The 22541-nt window shown below is 39.0% G+C and overlaps 2 protein-coding genes across 2 annotated transcripts in view; both read left to right on the top strand.

Annotated features, from left to right (window-relative positions):
- The window catches only part of usp33 (ubiquitin specific peptidase 33), a 34852-nt gene extending 12727 nt beyond the window's left edge, over nt 1-22125 (top strand). Inside the window, exons 7-24 of the mRNA XM_015005592.2 lie at nt 4388-4457; nt 5551-5664; nt 5879-5957; nt 8430-8871; nt 9919-10059; nt 10226-10341; nt 10830-11002; nt 11088-11158; nt 11238-11271; nt 11365-11410; nt 11997-12177; nt 12269-12395; nt 12492-12661; nt 16536-16617; nt 17427-17535; nt 18093-18195; nt 18811-18879; nt 20950-22125. Coding sequence (XP_014861078.2) covers nt 4388-4457; nt 5551-5664; nt 5879-5957; nt 8430-8871; nt 9919-10059; nt 10226-10341; nt 10830-11002; nt 11088-11158; nt 11238-11271; nt 11365-11410; nt 11997-12177; nt 12269-12395; nt 12492-12661; nt 16536-16617; nt 17427-17535; nt 18093-18195; nt 18811-18879; nt 20950-21107 — 2285 coding nt within the window. The 3' untranslated portion in view covers nt 21108-22125. The remainder of the gene's footprint in view (nt 1-4387; nt 4458-5550; nt 5665-5878; nt 5958-8429; nt 8872-9918; nt 10060-10225; nt 10342-10829; nt 11003-11087; nt 11159-11237; nt 11272-11364; nt 11411-11996; nt 12178-12268; nt 12396-12491; nt 12662-16535; nt 16618-17426; nt 17536-18092; nt 18196-18810; nt 18880-20949) is intronic.
- A 97-nt stretch (nt 22126-22222) lies between these two features.
- The window catches only part of zzz3 (zinc finger, ZZ-type containing 3), a 31239-nt gene continuing 30920 nt past the window's right edge, over nt 22223-22541 (top strand). Inside the window, exon 1 of the mRNA XM_015005588.2 lies at nt 22223-22356. The gene's annotated coding sequence lies outside the window, so the exon portion shown is untranslated. The remainder of the gene's footprint in view (nt 22357-22541) is intronic.

The raw sequence follows: 22541 nt of genomic DNA, 5'->3' as shown, positions 1-22541 counted from the left end.
AGTCGATTAACAGGAAAGTACGGTGGCCGATAGGTGCAAATGCACAGCATTTGCAAACAAAAAAAGAGATGCAAACAAATGAAATGCAGCAAACAAGAAGATATGACACAAACAAAAAGCTAATAAAATGCAGCAAACAAAAAGAGATGCAAACAAAAAAATGACGCAAAGAAAAAAGAGACGCAAATGAAGCAAACAAAAAAGAGACTCAAATAAAACGCAGCAAACAAAAAGACATGCAAACCAAAAAGAGACGCAAATAAAATGCAGCAAACAAAAAGACATGCAAACAAAAAAAGAGACGCAATCAAAAAAGACTACAACCACAAATGAAATGCAGCAAACAAAAGAAAAGATGCAAACAAAATTGCTGAAAACGGAAGTGCTCCAGACCACTAGGGGGAGTCGAACAAAAAACAGCTGTGTCCACTTTTAGGCTCTGCATCCTTTAAAACGGGTGTTCAGAAAAGCAGCAATGGCGACAAAATTATTTTTGCTGTATTACACTTAAAATTACACAAAATGATTTTTTAAAAAGTTTTTAGGCGAGAATGTAGATGTATAGATCTCAAATATCTGCTCAGTTCAACAGTAAATCACTTAATTAGAATATTGCTCCGATGTTTTCGGAGATCTGCTCCCGCTGCATTAACAGCCAGCTCCCCTCGCCTGCTGTCAGCTGGCCGGGCGCTCCAGGTTCGGTACACCGAGAGAGAACGCACGTCTCCCGGCAAATCGTTTCAAAAACTCCCGCTAGTTTTCCCCTATGAGTGGAGGTGAAACACAGATATTAAGCCAGGGAATAGCTGTAAATATTTTTGGTTCACTAAAGTAATTTATTCCTGACCAAATGGGTTTCACTGATTAAAGTTAAACATAATAGTTTTATTTAACTGTAATGTCTTATTTCCTGAGATATGGAGAGTATTTGAAAATGAATAATTTGCGTACATCCCTTGCTATACATGTTTAAACATTTTAGAATCAGACAGATTTCTTTTTTTTTTTTTACTATGGAACAGCCTTTATTACAAAAGGAGAAGAATAATACAGATATAAAGAGTAAAAAAACAAACTTCGAGTCCGTTTTCTTTTCCTTCGCTGCTCTGTGCTTCACGTTGTCACGGTTGCTAAGCAACATAACGCCGAAATGGAGGCTAGGCAGCTAGCCGGAGGCTACAGCTTCTCTCTAATGGTCGTCCATATCCATGGCCTTCCGTAGACCGGGCCGTTTCTCACAGACATAATAAAAGGACAGACGCCTAATGGAGCGCTCTCGTCTTATCAATGCATATTTATATAAATATAAACATAAATAAACAATGATCAATACTGAATAATATTAGGCTACACATGTTTAGCACACACACACACACGCACACACACACACACACACACACACACACACACACACACACACACACACACAGGTTTTTCTCATGTTTTCCAGCCGACGAGTTCTAGTTTAAGAGTGATTGGGTCCAAAATCCGATGCGAGATTCATCCGTGCTGTGCAGTGAATCCGTCTCTCCTTAAAGACATTTCTCCCTTCCTCCTCACATCGTGTCTTTAGGAAACCTTCAAAACAAAAACGGGAGATTTGGGAGGTATCTTACTTTGACAGAGTAAAATAAATAAATAATAGCTTGCCACTTGTGTAAACTTTGCTGGTGAATGTTATAACATGTAATGTTATGATTTTTATAATATGTATTATATTGTTTCATTTCTATAGTAGGCTCTTGTGTCAGATAATTACGGAGCCCCTAAGGGGACATGGAGAAAAAAAAAAGGAAAGAAATCTCGACTTATTATCGCGAGATCCCGACTTATTATCGCGAGATCCCGACTTATTATCTCGAGATCCCGACTTATTATCTCGAGATCCCGACTTATTATCTCGAGATCCCGAGAAACTAAGTCAAGATCTCGAGATCCCGACTTATTATCTCGAGATCTCGAGATCCCGACTTATTTTCTCGGGATCTCGAGATAATAAGTCGGGATCTCGAGATAATAAGTCGGGATCTCGCAATAATAAGTCGGGATCTCGCGATAATAAGTCGGGATCTCGAGATCTCGACTTAGTTTCTCGGGATCTCGCGATAATAAGTCGGGATTTCTTTCCTTTTTTTTTTTTCTCCATGTCCCCTTAGGGGCTCCGTAGATAATCTAAGTCAATGTTAGAGAATAAACTTTTTAAGATAATCTCGGTTAGCTTTCAGAGCGGGGGCTGAACACCAAGCACTATAGCGCTATACCAGCTAGCATTAGCTGGTATTTCGCCGGTGGACATAAATACAGTATAGTAATATTCTAATCACAAAATATACACAATATTATGTCCATCTTTACTTGCGAAAAGTTGTCTGTCGAGCCCTCACGTCAATAGTCCGTCGATCTGATCAACTATATCCCGCAGTGCTGAGGCATCTTCTGCTGTTTTGGTTGAGCAAAGCAGGAGGGACTTTTGTTTGCGTCTCTTTTTTTGTTTGCATGTTTTCTCTGTTGCTGCGCATTTGCACCTGTCGGCCACCGTAGGAAAGAGGGATTGTCGCGTTGAGGACTAAGGCATCTGTTTATCAGTCTCCATTTTACCCACTGCGCCCCCTAGTGGTGTATTTATTTAAGTGCGCTGTGCTGGTGGAGAGTTCTCAAATAAATTTGTAATTCAATACATTAATGTCTGTGTTTAAAAATTAGAAGTATTTTAAGTCAGTTAAGCTCTGCTCTTCTGTATCGGCTGATAAATATCTGTGTCGGTATTGAAAGTGAAAATAATGGATTGGTGCGTCCCGAAGTTTCAAATTAATTTTTTCCTTCGCTTTTTAATGCAAATTCAAATATAAACATTTCAAAAGCGCCGACGTTAAAATCAGCAGTTGGGTTCGGTCAAAGGGTGGCCTGTAATTGGAAACGAAAAGAGATGTAATTTTCCTCTGACAACCTGAGCGAGAGTGTTGCCTCACCCCGTCTCAAGTCTTCCATCAGTTTTACCTCAGCAGAAATCCCACAGACGAGCAGTAAAGGTTTGTGGATGAATTACTTACTGCTGTGAATATAAAACAGTCCCATCTTTTATTTCCATGTTCTACAGCGTTTCTGCCCAGCGACTGCAGCTAAACATTTTAGCTCCACTCAACAGTGGATGTGCAGCAGCGTCCCTCAGCAGCTGCAGACGTGGCTCAGTGCATCAAAGCTGACAGAGTCTTGAATACGCAGACTTTACCTAACGGCATTCCTCTCACTGCGTCCTGCAGGGTTCCGCTGAGGAATAAGCTCCGACCACAATAAATATGTGGTGTAAATGAAATGATTTTAAGGTAGATTAGATAGAGTTTATAGTTTTATCTTTGTCGTCTCGCCTAAAGGAAGCAGCAAGGATTTTTGACATGATGATGTTTTGAAATGAGGCAGGAAAAATGTCCATATATTTCCTGAAATTGTAACTTTTTGACCAATATTTTTTGTTTCAAAGTGATTCCAGACATGGATCTAATGATAAGAAAGTTCATGTCATGGGTATTGTTTACAAATAAACACATTATGGTTTTGCTAAAATACGTATTAATACATGTGGACTAGAAACACTATGGATACAAGACCAATAGAGTAAGATCCAAGAACTTCAATAATCTTATGTTTAAAATTATTTGTGATTCAGAATTACTTAGTCACATTATACACCAGAAAACTGAGTGAATACACTGGCTTTCCTTGCATAATAATTTGATGGCGTTCTGGTCCATTTATCCTGACAGAACTGGTGTAACTCTGTAACTATGTGTCTTTAAAACATTATAATATATTTTCTTATTATTTTTTGTCTTATTTTATTATTTATTGTATCCATTTTTGTAACTTGTCAAAGAACTGCAGATATGTTTGAGTTGTGCATTTTAATAAAGGTCATTATCAATAATATGCATGCATGAGATTCTCTAGATCTATCTGGGACATTAGTATTTTAATCTCGGAAATGTTCTTCAGTTGATAAAAGGCTGACTTTGTTTCTGTCTTTATGTGTCTCAGAAGGTTCAGGTCAGAGTTCATCACTACACCCAGATTTCACACCTGATCATAAGCTTAAAGCTGATATCATCACCTGATTAAAGGCAGAGTAATCTTAGTTTGTGAATTAAAAAAAAGTAATTTAAAAAAATCTAAAACTTCTAAATTACATAGAAGAGTAAAGGTTTAGTCCCCTGACTCCACCCTAAACGTGGAGAAAACTGTGAACTTTTTTCTGTGCCTGCTGTAAAACTTTAATCCCTGGAACCGAGTTGGTCTTGTGAACATTTCCACACTTCCTGTGAGCCACCACGCATTTCTAAATATAATTAATGAGAAGCTTGTTCCAACTTCTGGGGTTTTCTGTGCTCTTCAGGTCTGACGGGGCTGAAGAACATTGGCAACACTTGCTACATGAACGCTGCCCTCCAAGCCCTTTCCAACTGGTGAGTCCCGTCCTCTTTGCTGCATCAGCCTCTGAAAGAGTCGCTTTCTGACGGTTTCCCTCCATCTTGCTGTCCTTTTATCACACTTTCAGCACTCTTTTTCTGTATCCACTTGCTTTTTTTTCATTATGTTCCCACTCGCTTCTTGCAGACGGTGAGAAATAACCACGACTGTGTTCATTTGGGAGATAGATGGCTGAGTGCGAGTTGGTGCACTGCACCATTTAAGAAGCCAGAAATGGCCTTTTGCAGTTCCCCGTGGGCTCCTGAGTTACACATCAGCTCCTGCTCTATTCACTTCTGCATCTTTATTCTTTTCCACTGTTTCCTTTGACTCTTCTGAGATTCTCTTTGTTTAAGTAGCCGTTTGGTTTGGGTAGTTGCAGCTCTGGAAAAAAAATAAAATGAAGAGCTCACTGCAGTGAACCCCATTGAAAACCTCCTGGTTTCTCCACCAAATATTGATTTCTGAACTCTTCCTGAGTTAAAGCATTAGTGCTGTTGTTTCTAAATGAATATGAACTTGTTTTCTTTGAAAGCACTGCATCTTTTTTATTATTTTGACTACTTCTCATTTTCTGCAAATAAACACTAAATTTTTGCTTTGAATTTCGGAGACATGTTGTCAGTAGTTCATAGAATAAAAGAACTATGTACATAGACCTATAAGGAGTAAAATCAGAGAAACTGGCCATTTAAAGTTTTTCCAGAGCTGTATGTTAACATTGTGACCTAAAGAAGAGGGTTACAGTTATGTGTTAACAATGTGAGAGTCTGAGTCGCAGGGGCATTTTCCTGTTCATTCTGCATCTGCTGAACAAAATCCCTTTGCCGTTTTCTTTCGTTAGCTTTGATGTTCTTTCGCTCTCACTTACATGAAACGTCTTCCCCACATGGGATAGCGGCTATGGGAATTTTTGATAACACTCTGCAAGTGAAATAAGGTTTTATTTATATCCATGTAAAAATACAGAATAGAGGAAGTATGGAACAATTGGAGGGAACTAAACCACTGCAGAGCTCCCTTCAAACAAAAATAATATTTTTGATTGCATCCTATAAATTATATATTTATTCTTTCTTTTCACGGCAGCCCCCCTTTGACACAGTTTTTTCTTGAATGTGGTGGTTTGGTAAAAACGGACAAGAAGCCTGCTCTCTGCAAAAGCTACCAGAAGCTGGTGTCAGACCTGTGGCACAAGAACAGGTTGGACATTATCGTCTGTTTCTCCCCCTTTTACTCATCTCTAATTATGTTTTTTACAAGCTACACTGAAAGTCCAGATGTAATTTTTAACACAACCTCACCACTTTGTGATAGCTGCTTTCAGAGAAAACATTTTGCAGAAGCTGGAATATAAATTATTTGAGCATATCTCTGCTTTTCTTTAAAAGCTGACTGTTTTCCCCTCTCATTGCAGACCCTCCTACGTCGTTCCTACCAACTTGTTCCAGGGGATCAAAGCCATAAACCCGATGTTTAGAGGGTATTCTCAGCAGGTAGGACGTGCTTCATGATGAAACCGGTGTGCAACATACAGTCTCATGCAAAACTTCTCCAAGTTTTACCACAAATATCAATTAATATTTTGGGTAATAAAGCTTTAGAAAGTAGCAGAGAGTTGTGAAATTGAAGGCAGATTATATATAAGTTTTAAAATAAACAGGAAAAATAAAAATGTGAACCGTTTATAAAACACTTTACTCCCATATGATGAAGTATTAGAGCCAAACCAAGATATTTTTTTTTATAAATTATGAGAATATAGTCATAATAGTAGCAGAATAAAAACACAATAATACAGGAAGAAAGTTGTGTTAAACTTTGCTAGAGTTATCAAGATCAGGTAAAATCAGCTCAGCAAGTCTGTGTGGTTCATTAATAATACTAAAAAAATAAAATACTAATTTAATAATTTGATTCCTATCTTTTTTGTCAAACTAAAATTTTGTGTTATTCTTTTGAGTTCTCATAAAATTACTACTTTATTCTCCTAATATCATGACTTTATTGTTCTATTATTTTGACTTTTTCTCTGAATTAAAAAGAAAATCTCAGAGCTTGGCCCTAATACTCTATCGTACTTTAGTACTGCTTCACTTTGATGCCCCAAAATAAAATCTTCAGAAGTAGCCAAATTAGTAAAGGGTTAAAAAAATAAAATAAAATAAAACTGCACATCACCCTCAGCAGGAAGTGTCTACTTCAAAGTTAATAACTCAAATTTATCATTCCTCTGCACCCAAATCCACACCTTAACGGACAATTGCATGATTCGTGCTGATGCTATTTTTAAATGTAAAGCTGTGTCTTTTGGACACGTAAAGAATAATAAAAAATATTAAACTAAAGCTCGTCTTGTCTTCAGCCAGTGTGTGCAAGGATTTCACAGCTCTTTTCCTCCTGGCTTGCCAGAGTTTGTTTGGAAGAGTTGGGTGAGGAATATTCATTTGTCACGCCACGCTGAGCTGCAGGGCCCTGAATTTAGCATTGCTATGAATAAAGATAACATTCCAGCTCCTGGGAGAGGGAAGTTAATTTAGCTTGAAGGAGGCGATTGGATTTCTGAGGTTCGTTAAGTTTGATTACACGTTCAGCGGTGTTTGGTTTCGGATTTTGTGATCCAGAATTGGCATGAACAAGGAGGAAAAGTGGCTTTAGTGTGTAATTTCAGAAGAGTGTCTCTGGGAAAGCTTCACTCTGTCGGCTATGAAGTAATGCTTTGGTGAGTTTTAGCAGAGTGTCTGTGTTCTTAACAATTCATGTACCTAAAATTAAGGTCTTAAATTCATCAAAATATGCATGTTCACCTTAAATACGTTAATCACAGGTCTTAAATGTTGTCATGTCAGGGCTGTTTAGTGTTTTCTATGGGTTTTTTTTCTGTCACACAAAAGTCTGAGTTTTATGACTCGAGCCACTTGAGATTACTGGTAACTATCTGCTTATATACCACATTCTACCTAGCTGGGTTTTATTTTAGATTTTTTTTTTTTTTACACCTGTCATGTGTTAGGAAACGTCTAAAAATTTATCTCCAGTTGCCTGGACATTGTTTGTTTTCGCCACTGGATCACTCCTGTTGCCAACCTGTATGATGATATGAGGAAGAGCAAAGCTGCTGTCAAGAGCCACAAACAAACCCCAGAAATGTTACAGTTTTCACCGTCGCCGCTGCTACTACTGATCCCAAAGTAGCATTTAGTGGGACACAAACTCTGAAGTGGAAGGTTTAGTGGACTTTAAAGGAGACGTATTGTAAAACATGCAAAATTCACATTTTGCATGTTTTTCTACTTCCTCTTGGGCCTCTACTGCTTCTAAAAACAGCCCATGAAAGAACCGATAAGCTATATTTTAGCAATAAGTTAGTTATTTAGTGTCTGAAAAATCAGCTGTTTCCTAAAATAATGTCACAAATCAGCAGGCACTGCCCTTCACCTAGCAATCCAAATGAGCACATTTGGTGCTGTATGCACCATACAATGGCTGCTGGAAAAGATAAGTTCTTTTTTTTTTGTTAACTTATCATCTAGAAACAACTTGCTGCGTTCTTGTTGGTTGTGCAGGAGGCTCCACTTCTGCTTTTCAAAGATGTGTGGTTGTGTAATTGTGCATCTGTTTGCAACCATTTTCATATGGAGTGTAAACATTGAGTTTAGAGGAACATGGACAGCAGCAGCTTATTTGGATTTAACGTGACAAGACGCCATAAAACAGCTCAAAATAGGCTGAAGAGCCAGACTAAAATCTCATTATCTTAGAGTGACTTTTGAGAAATAAATGTAATGAACATGTTTTGTACAGCCCATAATAGGTCTTAAATTTCATTTGCATTGGTCTTAAAAAGTCTTAAATTTGAGTTGATGCTTAAAGAAACTCTGTTTATTTCTTATGGTCAGAGTCAAGCGTCAGTTAAATGTATTACAAAGTTGACCGTCTTTTTGTTTCGATCTCTGCTGAACCATTAGGATTCCCAGGAATTTCTGCGCTGCTTGATGGATCAACTTCACGAGGAGCTGAAAGAGTCTGTGCCGGAGCCCTCCGACCTTTCCATCAGCATCGCCATGGACGACAGCCCCGAGGAGGACAACCACAGCCAGTCGGACAACGACTTCCAGTCCTGCGAGTCCTGCGGCAGCAGCGAGCGGGCTGACAACGAGGTGCAGGGCGGCAGCGTCGTCATGGACAACACCAACGAGGCAGAGATGCTGATTCCTGAGCAGGATGAGATCCAGGCCAACAGGGAGTGGCAGAAGGAGAAGAACATGATTAATGATCTGTATCGCTCTGGGGTTAACGGCGTTATGGGGGGAAACAACGGAGACATCGACAAAGACGTTGACACCACCACAGACACCATGCCCATTATCAGCAGCCAAGGAGCCCTCAAGGTTCAGGGCAGAACATCAGGTAATATGTTTTATTACAGTGTTTCCCTCTGCTTTCCATATCACCCTACACTCTCTGCACAGGTGGCTTCTGAAGATAATCAGCTGCTCTAGACTTTGTTTATGGAAAACTGAATGCAAATGCATACCACATTTTTAGACTTTTATTTACGGAAACATTTTTTTTTTGACATTCTTCACAATTATGCAATACCTAATGTTGGTGCTATCACACCTGCTGTTGTCATAGCAACCTTCCAGACCTCTCAGGTCTTCTGGTTCTGATTCTGCTCTGCATCCACAGAACCAGAACCAAACATGGAGAAGCAGCATTTATGCACCACCAATCTGGGACAAACTTCCAGAAAACTGCAAAACAGCCAAAACACTGAGTTTCTTTGAATCCAGACTAGAAGCCCACCTGTAATAAATGAAACACTGACCAACATTTTGATGTGTAAATGATGGCACTTGGAAAAATGTAACGTTTCAGTTATTCATTTTGTGAAAATCACTTTGAACTGCCTTCCTGTTCAAATATGTTATACTAATAAAATGTGATTTATTGATTGATAAAATCTCAGTGGTTGTAACATAACTAAATGTTGTGCAAAGATTGTCGTTTCTGTATGATAGTTGATTACAGATCTTTAAAAACCTTGAGGATTCAGATTTTGGCTGAGTCAACAATAGTCACCCCACTGTTGCCAACTCAGCGACTTTTCTGCTATATTTAGCAACATTTCTGACAAAAAAGATCTTTTTAAAGATCGTAATCGACGATCAGCCAGAAAACTGCAATCGGTGCAGCCCTACTTCACATTCAAGTGTCAGCCAATCGCTGATTGTTTTATTTTATATAGTTATTTATTTCAAACAGACAAAAGTAAAAACAAGAAAAAATTAAAATTCTAACAAATTATTATGCCCAATTGACATGCAATTTTACATTCCCCAACTCTCCCAAAATTAAGTAAATCATGAAAAATTTATCCGTCCACCCGTAGTTAAAATACCTCTGCAACTCACTGTAAATGTACGATGCTTAATACCATTTCTTTTCCTTCAGATTGCTTTTCGGATATCCAAATGTCCAACATCACACGACCACAAAGTCCAGTCACTATAGAAGGACATATTCCCAAAATATCCAGCAGTCCTCCCAAAGCTACCTCCGGTTGGCTGAGCTTAAACCCTGCACACAAGAAAGGTACGGCGCTTCTGTTGCTTCTGTTGCCCGCAGCTCAGCTCAGTCATGATTAGAGCCGAATCACGCTGAGAGTTAAGAAAAGGAGATGTGAGTGGGACAGGATGGCAGGAATATCCTTGGCAAACCTGACTGTAAACCGGTGTTTTCACATTTCTGCTTCTCGCAGCGGTCGCCACGTTCTCCCCGCCGAAGAACAAGCGACAGAGGAGATACCGCAGCGTCATCTCAGACGTCTTCGATGGGACCATTGTCAGTTCAGTTCAGTGCCTCACCTGTGATCGGGTCAGTGTGGCTGTTCTCTAATGACTTATCCTCTAACACAGCCGTGTAAAAGGGCCGGTTGTTCCAGAATCTGTTGATAAAACCCATTCACTAACTGATAAAATATACATAAATACCTGTTAAGATTAAATATTGAAAGTCTTTTAACACTCATCAGTCCCTCCTGGATTTCACGATTGTTTTCGGGATTTTATTTCAGTCAAAATCACAGATTTTTTATTTTTTGGTGCTCACTTCAAAATATTTGCAATATTTGCGCTCATATATGACTTCCTGTCAATTGCTGATGGGAAGTGAGACATACTGCCGATTGACCTATTTTTCAAATTCTAGTTAACAGTTAACAGATTATTAAATAAATCAATTAATCCAATTAATCATTTCAGCCCTAAAGCACAGTTTTCTACAACTCAGTTAAATGTTTTTGCAGTGTTTGCTGCCATGATGTGTCCATGGCTGAATGTTCAGTGTGTGGTCCATGGCTGCAGGTATCTGTGACCCTGGAGAACTTCCAGGATATCTCGTTGCCCATCCCGGGGAAGGAGGACCTGGCCAAGCTCCACTCGGCGTCCCACCAGACCTCCCTGGTGAAAGCCGGCTCCTGCGGGGAAGCTTACGCAGCTCAGGGCTGGATAGCGTTTGTCATGGAGTATATCAGAAGGTTTGTGTAAAACGGCTGCGCTGACTTTGCTGGCAGTTGTGTCCTGCAAGCTTGTGCCAAATGAACGTTTTTGTTTCTTTTCCAGCTGGTTCTGGGGTCCAGTGGTTACACTACAAGACTGCCTTGCTGCTTTCTTTGCCAGAGACGAACTAAAAGGTGAGTAAATTGGAGAAAAATCTGGCTTTTCATGTGCAAATGATTCCTGTTTTAAGAAAAGTTTGTTCTTTGCTTGCAGGAGACAACATGTACAGCTGTGAAAAATGCAAAAAGTGAGTGAATGAAGTAGCTTTTCCTAAACTGAACTATTTTCCTGCAAAACAAAACTGCACCTATAATAATCTCTGCTAATCTTTATTTCCTAGGTTAAGAAACGGAGTGAAATTCTGTAAAATGCAGAATTTACCAGAGGTACAGAAAATCAATTTAAAGGGGCAATATTATGTAAAATTTACTTTATTTTGAAGTTCACATCGTGTCATTATGTTATGAAGTGTCGCTTTGATCCTTTCGTGCATTTTTGGGAAATCCTTTAATCTCCATGGCAACCATTCAGCTGTGCAAAAACGGCTGGGTGGACCTAGCTCCGCCTTCGAGCCGCAGCTCCTCCTCTGAGCTGCAGTTTTCAGACTTCTGAGTTCTCACAGAGCACTCAGCTCCTTCAGACTAGCCAGCAGCAATTAGCAAACACCTGTTGGAACTGCGCATCACATTCTCAGTATAATGCTGGTGAAAACGTTAAGGGCAATGTGGTGATGACTTCCTGAAGGTGGAGTTTCAGAAGGAGCAAGAGTTTTTAAAGGTGTTAAATTAGGAAGTAAAATTTCATTTAAGCATTTTTATAACAAGTGAAGGTAACAGACACTTGATTTTACTATAAAATGATCCTATGTGGCTGGAAAACACATAATACTGACCCTTTAACCTCCGTCCTTATCCATATTGTAAGGAATGTTTCTTTTTGTGAAATAATCAAACTGAACTCCCTGCGCTCCAGATCCTGTGTATTCACCTGAAGCGCTTTAGACACGAGCTGATGTACTCCACCAAGATAGGCACACACGTCTCATTCCCGCTCGAAGGCTTGGACCTGCAGCCGTTCCTGGCCAAAGACAGCTCGGCCCAGACCACCAGCTACGACCTGCTGTCCGTCATCTGCCACCACGGCACTGCCAGCAGTGAGTGGGCACAGAAGCTCTGCCATCTACTGGCACGCAGAAAAAAACTCTCGCCGACTTGCTATGATTTGTGAACGCTGTCTCGTTTTAGGTGGCCACTACATAGCGTACTGCAGGAACAGCGTGAATAATCTGTGGTATGAATTTGACGACCAAAGTGTGACCGAGGTGCCCGACTCGTGCGTCCAGAATGCAGAGGCTTATGTTCTGTTTTATAAGTAAGACACCAGAGTTGAACTTTGTCTTCTTTTCTGATTTTAATCAGTGCTGCTTTGACTCCTGGCTCACATCTGATTAATGTGTTTCTGTCGCAGAAAGAGCAGCGAGGACGCGGTGAAAGAACGTAGGAGGGTGACGGGCTTGTTGAGCATGATGGAGCCCAGCCTGCTGCAGTTCTACATCTCCAGGCAGTGGCTCAACAAATTCAGGACCTTTGCAGAGCCGGGCCCCATTTCCAATGATGACTTCCTTTGTGTTCATGGAGGTGCGCAAGTCATTCCCTCACTGAAAAACTCAGATCTGACAATTTCACTGCCAACTTGAAAAGCGCCTGTTTGTGCCCATCGTTTCCTAGTTTTATCAAGAACATTAAGGTTATAAAGAAATTAATCTATACAGGATGTCCTCTCATCCTTAAAAATGCTTAAATTTATGTATCTAAAATTAAGGCCTTAAAAATATCTTAGATTCATAAAACAAAATCACTGCAAAAACACAAAATCCTACCAAGTATTTATGGTCTGGTTTCTAGTGCAAATATCTTAGTAGACTTGAAATGAGACAAAATTTACTTAAAAGTAAATTTTCAGCATTACATAGAAGCAATATTTAAGTCACTAACTCTTAAATGTTGATGAAAAACTACTTGCTCCATTATTTAACTTATCGCTTGGGAAAAATGTTTTGTTGTAAGTGAAAATATCTGCCAATGGAGCGTCAATATTAAGGAATTACTGACTTCAAACAAGCTCCTCTGTCTTGATGAAAAGTTACTTGTAATGTACCCTTGCCAGCTTGCTATGTAGTTTTTTTTCCTGTTATTATGGGTAAGTGCAAATTTATCGCCAGTTAGCTGGTCGCCGTTTATATTTGCTGTTTGCTCTGTAGTTTTCAATTCTCACCAAAAAAAAATACACAGAGCTAATATAAAATATGCAATTTTGTTTTGTACATTTCTGCTTCGATGCAGGTCTTAAATTTCATTCATGATGGTCTCAAAAAGTCTGAAGTTGGTGAAACCTGCAGAAACCCTACAATAAAGCGCATGCAAAAACAAATACCTGCAGGTTGCTACATCATGTCTTATTGGTACGGAGATAATATTAGAGCAGTAAAACTAAGATCGTCTCTGGGCAAAGCAGCCGGCTCTAGTGTTTCCGACAGAGCATAACAATTTCTCACCTTCAGAAATGTATTTTCAGGCAAGCTGTGGCAGCATATGTCCTCATGAGGTGGTTTTCTATAATAATACCTTCATATGGTTGGTTGTCCTTTTGCTTTTTTATTTGAAAATGTTCACTTGAATTTTAATCATCTTAGATAAAAGATGAGGATTCAAACATTCGCTACCCTGAAAGCTAATGACTTATCCTGATTATTATAATTAGCAGTGGTGGGAAGTAACGAAGTACAAGTACTTCGTTACTGTACTTAAGTACAATTTTTGTGTATCTGTACTTTACTTAAGTAGATTTAATAATGGGTACTTTCTTCTTTTACTCCACTACATTTTACAGTAAGTATCTGTACTTTCTACTTCACTACATTTCTACAAAACTGTCGCGTTACTCGTTACATCCAAGTCGCGTTGCTCTTTTTTTGTCCGTTAAAATGTGACGTTCAGGGTCTTAAGGTGGCGCCGTAAAATCCAAGCAATAACGTGACTTAGTGTCTGTTGTCACCCATCGCCTCCACCTTTACTCGCACACGGAGCTTCAGACATGCGCAGTGGTTTCCTCTAATCGTCAGTAATATAATAGCGCTGCATAAATCATAGACATGGCGACATGTAAAACCAGCAGCGCTTCGCTTTCACAGACGGTGGGACTTCGTCCAACTTTTAGAGTAACTTGGAAGGAAAGCTTAAAGAAAGGTCAGATCTGTGGACGTGATGCTAGCAAAGCTAGCTGTACTGAGACACATGTTGCATCTGCGATGAAAAAAGTTGTCACTCCTGCGCTGAATTATTGTGTGGAGGTGTTGACTGAGGTGTTCATATATGGGACAACGCTGTGACCAAAGTCTGCATTGATATGACATTCAGGAACGATCCGATTCTTCTGGACGGATCTTTACTGATTAAATTTATTTCAGCTCTAAGTATTTAATATCTAGGTGTTTTATGGGAATGTGGATCTTTCAGATCAATTTGAGAAGCAATTTTGATAAGTAAAACTTAATTTTTTTGTGTCACGTAGCGCGGGGTGCTGGTCTTGACTTGGTCTCAGGTTCGGTGGTCTTGACTACAACTCTGCTACGTGGCTCCTCGGTTGCATGTCCTCCCCACCCACCTTCTTTCCAACCCCTTTCTGTTGGATTTCTTTAAAAATAAAAGCCACTAGTGGCAAAAAAGTGAAGTTCATGCTATGTTAGGACAGGAGACAAGATGTTTCCATCCCTGAAATTATGATGCATCAAATCACATATCCAAGTCTAAACTGTTAAAGAGTAAGCACAATAAAAACATGCTTTATCTGTGGCATTGTTAATTAAAATGGCACATTTCTAATGTTTTAAAATTAAATACGATCGGTTCACTTAATGATATTGTATTAATTATTCAGCAAGTACTTTTACTTTTAATACTTAAGTATTTTTAAAAGCCAGTACTTTTTTACTTTTACTTAAGTACAAATGTTAATGTGGTCGTTTTACTTTTCCTTGAGTACATTTTTGTCTGTGTATTTGTACTTTTACTTAAGTACATTTTTTGAGTACTTTCTCCACCACTGATAATTAGAGCCCTGTGTACCTTTCAAGTGCCTCTTAATCACACTGTTCATTGTCTTGACTTGTCACAGTTAAATCTCCTGCTGTAAAGCTTTTCTGCAGAATATCTGCAGCACTATAGTGTCAACCTTGTTTTCCGATGTTAAACAAGTTTTAACTGCGTTTGCATAAAGCAACAAAGACGGAAATATTTTATATTTTAATCAGTTTTAAGCGTGAAAAGTTAAAATATACACTTGTTGTCCTCATTTTTAATTCTAAAGTTATAGATAATTTCATATATATTTAATAATGAAGGTTGAACTTTTGCTATAATTTTTTTTTTTTTAGCAAAAGTTGAACCTTCATTGTATTTTTTAAATGGCTTTTTTGTTGTTTTTATGAGATTGGCAAGTTGCTCCAGCTGTTTAAATTTGGATTAGGGCTGCATAATATTAGAAAAACTGACATTGCATTTTTTTTCTGCCAGCAGTGAGTGGGCAGTAGCTCATCTGCTGCTGTGAGACTCTGTCAAACTGACTAAATATTACAAAACAGGTTCATAATACTTGGAACATATTAGCCAACAATTACTGCTTTCCAAAGAGTCATTTGCAGTGTGAATATTGCACACACTGACATGATGGTGACATATTTGTGCTATATTGTGTATTCATGATTTAGATTTCATTAAAGAAGGTTCAAAGAGTAAAACATTGTGAAACATTAGATGTAAAGATATTCTTAAGTTTTGTCATTCTGTGGGACTCTTATTCTGAGCCACAGAAAACAGTAAATGTCAGGTTTTAGAGGCTTCTATGAACTATAAATACATTTTTAGCAAGATTGATTTCTTCCTCGTAAAGGATTATTGAGTTTTATTAATTGAAAATTAATATATTGCAAGTATTTCACCTGGAAAATTATGTTATGAAGCACACTCCAATGAATCATTTCAAAACTTTTGTTACCTAGCAACCCTAGCGAAGTCCAGCCCATTACCCGGCAACCCCATCTGAGATCCAGCATGTTGGGTCAGCTTGTTTTATCAATGCGTGCGCTGTACAATGGCTGCTGGAAAAGACGAGTGTTTTGTTGTTGACTTACCATCCAGAAGCCACTTGCTGCATTCTTGTTCATTGTGCTGGAGGGTCCACTTCTGCTTTTCAAAGATGTACTGTTGTGTAATTGTGCATCGAGTTCAGGAATCAATATTTGGTGGAATAACCAGGAGGTTCTCAACGGGGTTCAGTGCAGTTTGCTCTTAGTTTTTTCCAGAGCTGAATATGGACACACATACACACGCAGCCATAAATGCACACATACACATATAACCACCATGTAATCAGTGCCTGTGAGAGTTCAGGGTGTTTATTGTCTTTGGGAAGAAACAGTTTTTGAGTCTGTTTGTTTTGTTTTTGTTTTATCAGGCGTGCCACCCAGCAAAGCGTCGTACATCGACGACCTGGTGATGATGCTGCCCCAGAACGTGTGGGACCACCTTTACAGCAGGTACGCCCTGTAAAGGTGCCGTCTGGCTGCGGTTGTGTTTGCCTTTTGGAGTGCACTGCAAAAACACCAAATCTTACCAAGTATTTTTAGCCTAGTTTCTAGCCTAGTTATTTTATTACACTTGAAATAAGACAAAACTAACTTACAAGCATCTTTTCAGCAAGGTGTAGGAGCTTGTCTTAACCCCTTAAGGCCTAAGTTTCAAATCTCCGCCTGGATATTTTTGCTTTTATTAATTGTAAACAGTTCTTTTAATGTCCTTTGAGTAAATATATTTGCCCATTTGTCCATAACAACTGTAACTTTCAGTATCTAGCAGTTATTTTCTCAATTTACCGACTATTAAGAGCGCCCCTCAGATTAATTTCACTCCCTGCTACGGCAGGGTGAAATTACCGTAATAACCTGATGTTGGATGGAAAGCGCAACGTCTCCCCTGTCAGAAACTGTTGGAAGTTTTCAGATAGCGCAACGTGTGGCGGAAATACGGTACTGCAAATTTGGCTGGATTGTTGCCGACACGTTTGGTCTAGAAGGCTTAAGTAAATAATTCTTTAATATTGGCGAGAAGTACTAGATTCATTTGCAGATATTTTCACCCATCACATGGGACAAATGTCTTGTTATAAGTCAAATAATCTGCCAATGGAATTAGTACTTTTTCCAACAATATTTACTTAAAACAAGCTTCTATATTGTGCTGATAAGCTACTTTTAAATGACTTTATTGCAGGTTTCCTCAGATATTTGCAGTAAAACTCGACAGAGAATACTGTGTGTGTTTACCGAACCCGTGTGTTTGCCTGCAGGTACGGAGGGGGCCCTGCTGTCAACCACCTGTACGTTTGCCACACGTGCCAGATCGAGATAGAAAAAGTGGAAAAGCGGCGCAAATCGGAGCTGGACCTGTTTGTCCGGGTGAGCCCTTCGCTCCGTTTGTTTGAAATCATCTGATAGCGCCTGGCTAAGCAGCGAAGACGAAGCAGAAGCTGTTTTGGGTGTGAATGATAATGCATTGTGTGCCTCCGAGCAGCCAGGACTAATGGGTGCATTCAGGCCCTTCCTCCAGTCTTTTTGTAACCAGTTGATGAGATGAGAAGGAGTGAGTCCGATAAAAGCCTTATCATTAATGGATGGAGACAGATGCAGCTGTTAGTGCCTCGCTCACTCGGGCGCTGCTCCAAGGAGAAATAAATGCATTATACGTGTGAATTGGAGGCAAAAACAGGAAGACTGAAATAACCGCGAGTCTATTTCTGTGAAACATTAAAACTGGCGCAGTGTGGTGTCAGGACTGTCTTCTAATTGGAGGAACTACCAGAGAGAATTAATTAGGTTTTTCATCTGTTCTCTTCTAAATCCTTTCATCCTCAAATATGTTTTACCCCCACCCATCTTACGTTCCCTTTCCTCCCTCTTGTCTCCATCACTCACTCCTCCCCCACTTCCTCTCTGCCGCTCCCCCCTCCCTGTAGCTCAACAAGGCGTTCCAGGAGGAGGAGTCTCCGGTGGTCATATACTGCATCAGCATGCAGTGGTTTCGTGAGTGGGAGGGCTTTGTCAAAGGAAAAGACAATGGTAAATGGACTGAAGTCTTTCCTTTCCTCCCCCCTGTCCCGTTTAAATGTCTACTTAAAAGGTCATATGAAGATTGAATAAAAACTGATGTGTGCTGATGATTAAAATGTGGGAAATATTTCATCCTGAAGTAAGGAACTGGTGTAGATGTGGATAAATTGTGAATAGAATATTTCTTGTTTGTGGATGTAATTAATTTAGCAGAAAAAAAAATCCCTCCTGATGTTTCATCAGAGAACTTCCTGAGTCCCCTGAGTCAGGATTCTGTCATGCTGCAGCAAAATGAAGTGTCAGAATACATTTCATTTTCTAGGCTTCCCTCACTTTGTATTGTCATTTCTATTTATAACGACTTGCATCTGGAGCGTTTGGGAAAGCCTCTTTTTTATTTATTTCTTTGTTTTCTCTGACTTCTGCTCCTCTGATATTTACGTTCTCTCAGTAACTTACGGGAAGTCGGCTTCACTTTTCTTAGAACGACAGAAACGTTTGGCATTTTAACACGTTTGCTCTTTGTGTCAGCTACAATTAAATATGTCTTTAAAGACATCATGTGTGCGAATTACTGCTGTGGATATTAAACACTTGTTTCTCCTTCTCATCTGTCGTTTTAAGATCCTCCAGGACCGATTGATAATTCCAAAATATCCGTTAACAAGAACGGACATTTTATCCTCAAACAAGGTATGAACAAGATGTACACCGCATAAAAAAACATCCTTTTTTTTGTCTCACAGTCTGGCATAAAATCAGATTAACCTTTTCTAGATGAGTTGTGATTTTCTTTTTCTGCTTATTTTTTTAATGTCTTTTTCAAAGTCAGGTTTGAAGTGCCTCTAGGCAACATCTGAGCTAAATTTGAGTCACACCTGTGGATGTATTTCTCATGATATCACACCAGGAAACACAAGGTATCATTGTGGAAAAATCACAAGAACTCAACCAAAATATCAGAAATTTGATCTTCAAAACTCTAGATCAACCACAAGTCAGGGGTGTAAAACTCATTTTCATTTTTGGGTTATATCAAGATCATAAATGTCCTCAAAGGACCACTCAGAACTATATTATCAAACTATTAACATGTTAAGAGTTTGATAAATACTTCTTAAAATGGAAAATTACTGAAATTCTTTTCACATTTATGTAATTAGATAAAAACTGTTTTGATTTGATTGATAAAATGCATAGAGACACACCTGTTATCTTGAACATTCTCAGGAGTCTAGAGGGCCGCATAAAAAGCTGCAGCGGGCCGGATTTGGCCCCCGGACCTTGAGTTTGACTCCATGTTGTCATGTTCATATGTTCAAATAATTACATACAAGTATCAGCAGGATGCTAATGTCCAGCCATGGATTCTGATGGATGTGTTTTAGTGCAAAATGGGCCTGGCTTCAGCCAGGATGATGCTGGCTGAAGCTGCTAAGAGTTTCATTCTCCTCAAACAAATCCTATGCTGACTGGTGCTAAAAGGACACTCAAAGAAGAAGAAATGACTCCAAACCAAAGTAAAAAAAAAAAAAGAAATCAAGATTGAAATTGGGAAAAGACGGGAAGGTTGCAAGCTTGACGACACCGTCTCCAAAACATTAATAAGGAAGTTAAAGCTTAGGCAAAAATCAGTCTTCTGCATGTAAATGGACAAGGATGCTAAGCAGACAGCCACATTAGTTTCAAATTGGCTTAAAGGTGCAGTATGTAACTTTTATGAAAATTAGACTTTTTTATATCTTTGTTAAAATTGTCACTATGTTGTGACAATTTGGTATGAGACAGATAATCAGTGAAATAATTGAGCTCATCGGCCTTCTCCCAATTCTAACTAAAACATCAAATCAGAGTCAGGAGGCGGGTCTTAGAGCGGCTCATCCCAAACCCCGCCTTCGCTTTCTGTGATGAATGCTAGGCTAATTAGCATAGCCACCAATAACGGCTGGGAAATGGTTTTCCTGTAATGGTAAGTTGTTTCTCCACCATGAGGTTTATTGACAGCACTAAGACCCGCCTCCCGGCTCTGATTGGTTGTTTTTGGTCGGGAGCGATGCATCTCTTCTTCAGACAGTAAAAGTAGCTCTTCACAGATTATCTGTCTCATAAACTGTTACAACACGATGACAGTTTTATCAAATATGTTAAAAACTTATATATTTTTTTAAATAAAAGTTACATACTGCAGGGTTTCACCCAGAAAACTTGCTACGCCTGGTGGTTGGGTGCTAGGGCAGTCATTCATCCAGCAGCCCGTCGTGTTTTTGAGTTAAAAAATGTTTAAAATTGACTGAAATTTTTTAAATATCACTTGATAATCATGTGTTATTGAAAGATTGGAAGATTAATACCTGAACACTAACTATAAAGTCTTTAAAAAAATGCAAACATTAAAAAAAACTTACATAAATAAGCAAAGCTTAGCCTGGTGGGGGCACAAGTAAAGCCTGGTGGCCCACCAGGCTTATAATATACTGGGGAAAATCATGCATGCTGCATCTTTAAGGACAACAAAATCAGTGTTTTGGCATGACATGACAAATACTTTGGCCCAAATAATACTATTTAAAAAATAAACCCACCAAATACTAAGAAATTATATATGAATGTTTAGATATAAAGTAAGTAATAATAAAGATTCTTTAAGTCTGATTTTATGTCGGTGAGAGAAAGTGGCATGTCTTTTTATGGTTTGTTCAAACTGTTTCTTTTACTTTGAAAAGACTTTGAAATATGTTAATTGCTCTGGCACTCACCTTGCAGGAGCCGACTCCGGGCAGATCTCTGAAGAGACGTGGAACTTTCTCCACTCCATTTACGGTGGGGGACCTCTGGTGACGGTCCGACCAAGCGTCAGCCACCAAGAAGCCGAATCCTCGCAGTCAGAAGAGAAAATCGAGGTGGAGACGCGCTCAGTTTAATACAGCACTTGAGACAAGACAAAGAAACATTCATGGATACAATAATAAAAAGAAGCTTTTTATTTTGCACTTTTATTTCTGACGCATCCAATCAAAGGACCTCATCTTTACTGCTATGTGACAGCCTTTCGACGGAGGGATTTTACATGTCTTAAAAGGCTTGCCATGTTGTAAAAATATGTATAAAGCGCTCTTAAATTTCTATTAGCACTGTATATTTCACATGTTGGGATATTTTGTTTTTGTTGTTTGTTTTTCAGGAACAAGCATTTAAATTTACTGTATGTGCAGCTACAAATTCCTCTGAATGCCATATTTCTTTTCTGTTTGTCTTGACCAAATGAGCACATAATGTATGTCCATGTGTTGCTAATAATATCGATGAATCACATTATACTTTGCTGTAAATATATCACACATTATTCCTCTTGTAAAAATGGTAAGGAAAGGAGAAAATGTGACGATATCAAAAGGTTATGAAGGGACTAATTTGCCGAGTAGTCTCAGGAATGATTTTTGTGTTTTGCACTGTTCTGTAGACACAAATTTGGCATGCACTATGCCATGTCTAGTTTGTATTTGAATGTATGAGTACTGATAGTTTGTTGGTCAGAATTGAGCACTTGATTATCACTAAAAAGAGTGATTCAATATGATGTCAATCGTTTGTTTTTTTGTAGAAAATATTTGGCAGGCAGACTGTAATGCATGCTTATCTCTCAAGCACAGGTTAACTTAACAGTCACATGAAACTGCATGTAGATGCAACTCTTCACGTATAACATGGTCTGTCTTCACAGAATTGTACAGCTATCAGAAGCATCTTGTAGTATGAAATGAAAATCATCAACAATCTAATTAAAGGCATTATTTTTGTGTATGGGCATGGTGTAGCTTCAAGTGCTGGCTGATAGGTCACCTAAATGCTGTATTCCAAGTTTATGCATTTGACTAAGATCTACACTGATGTTTTATTTTGCTGGCTGACACTATTAAAACTTGATGCAAACATGCTGAACACCGTGCATATTTGATGTCACGCTATGGGGATAGAAAATGAGAGGAAATGTGTTTATATACTGTCTTTAGTTTAGTAATTTGATAGCCAGAATTACAGTTTGCAGAGGCAGAAAATCTTCAGGGTAAGTGTTGCTTTTTTAACCGGAGCGGCTGAGTCGGCTCACACACCCCAGACTAGTTGGCTGGACTGAAAACATGGCTGCGACCAAGGCAAATTTAAGGAAGTGAGGTATGTGTAATTCTTCAGCTTCAAAAGCCTTTAAGGAGCGGACCTCCCACGGGGCGCTTGTATTAGGAAAAGAAAATGTCAAAACTTAAATTCAGTGGCACACTAGATAAGGCGTGCGGCCTTAATTTGTGGCTGTACCTTAATTACATCGGCAAAGTTGTGCGCGGAACAATCAGCTAGCTGCG

Source organism: Poecilia mexicana, unplaced genomic scaffold, assembly GCF_051168715.1.
Source record: "Poecilia mexicana isolate PSO_F unplaced genomic scaffold, ASM5116871v1 scaffold_17, whole genome shotgun sequence".
NCBI lineage: Eukaryota > Metazoa > Chordata > Actinopteri > Cyprinodontiformes > Poeciliidae > Poecilia > Poecilia mexicana.
Note: the sequence above shows the minus strand (reverse complement) of the source record. Positions and strands in the feature narration are given on the sequence as shown.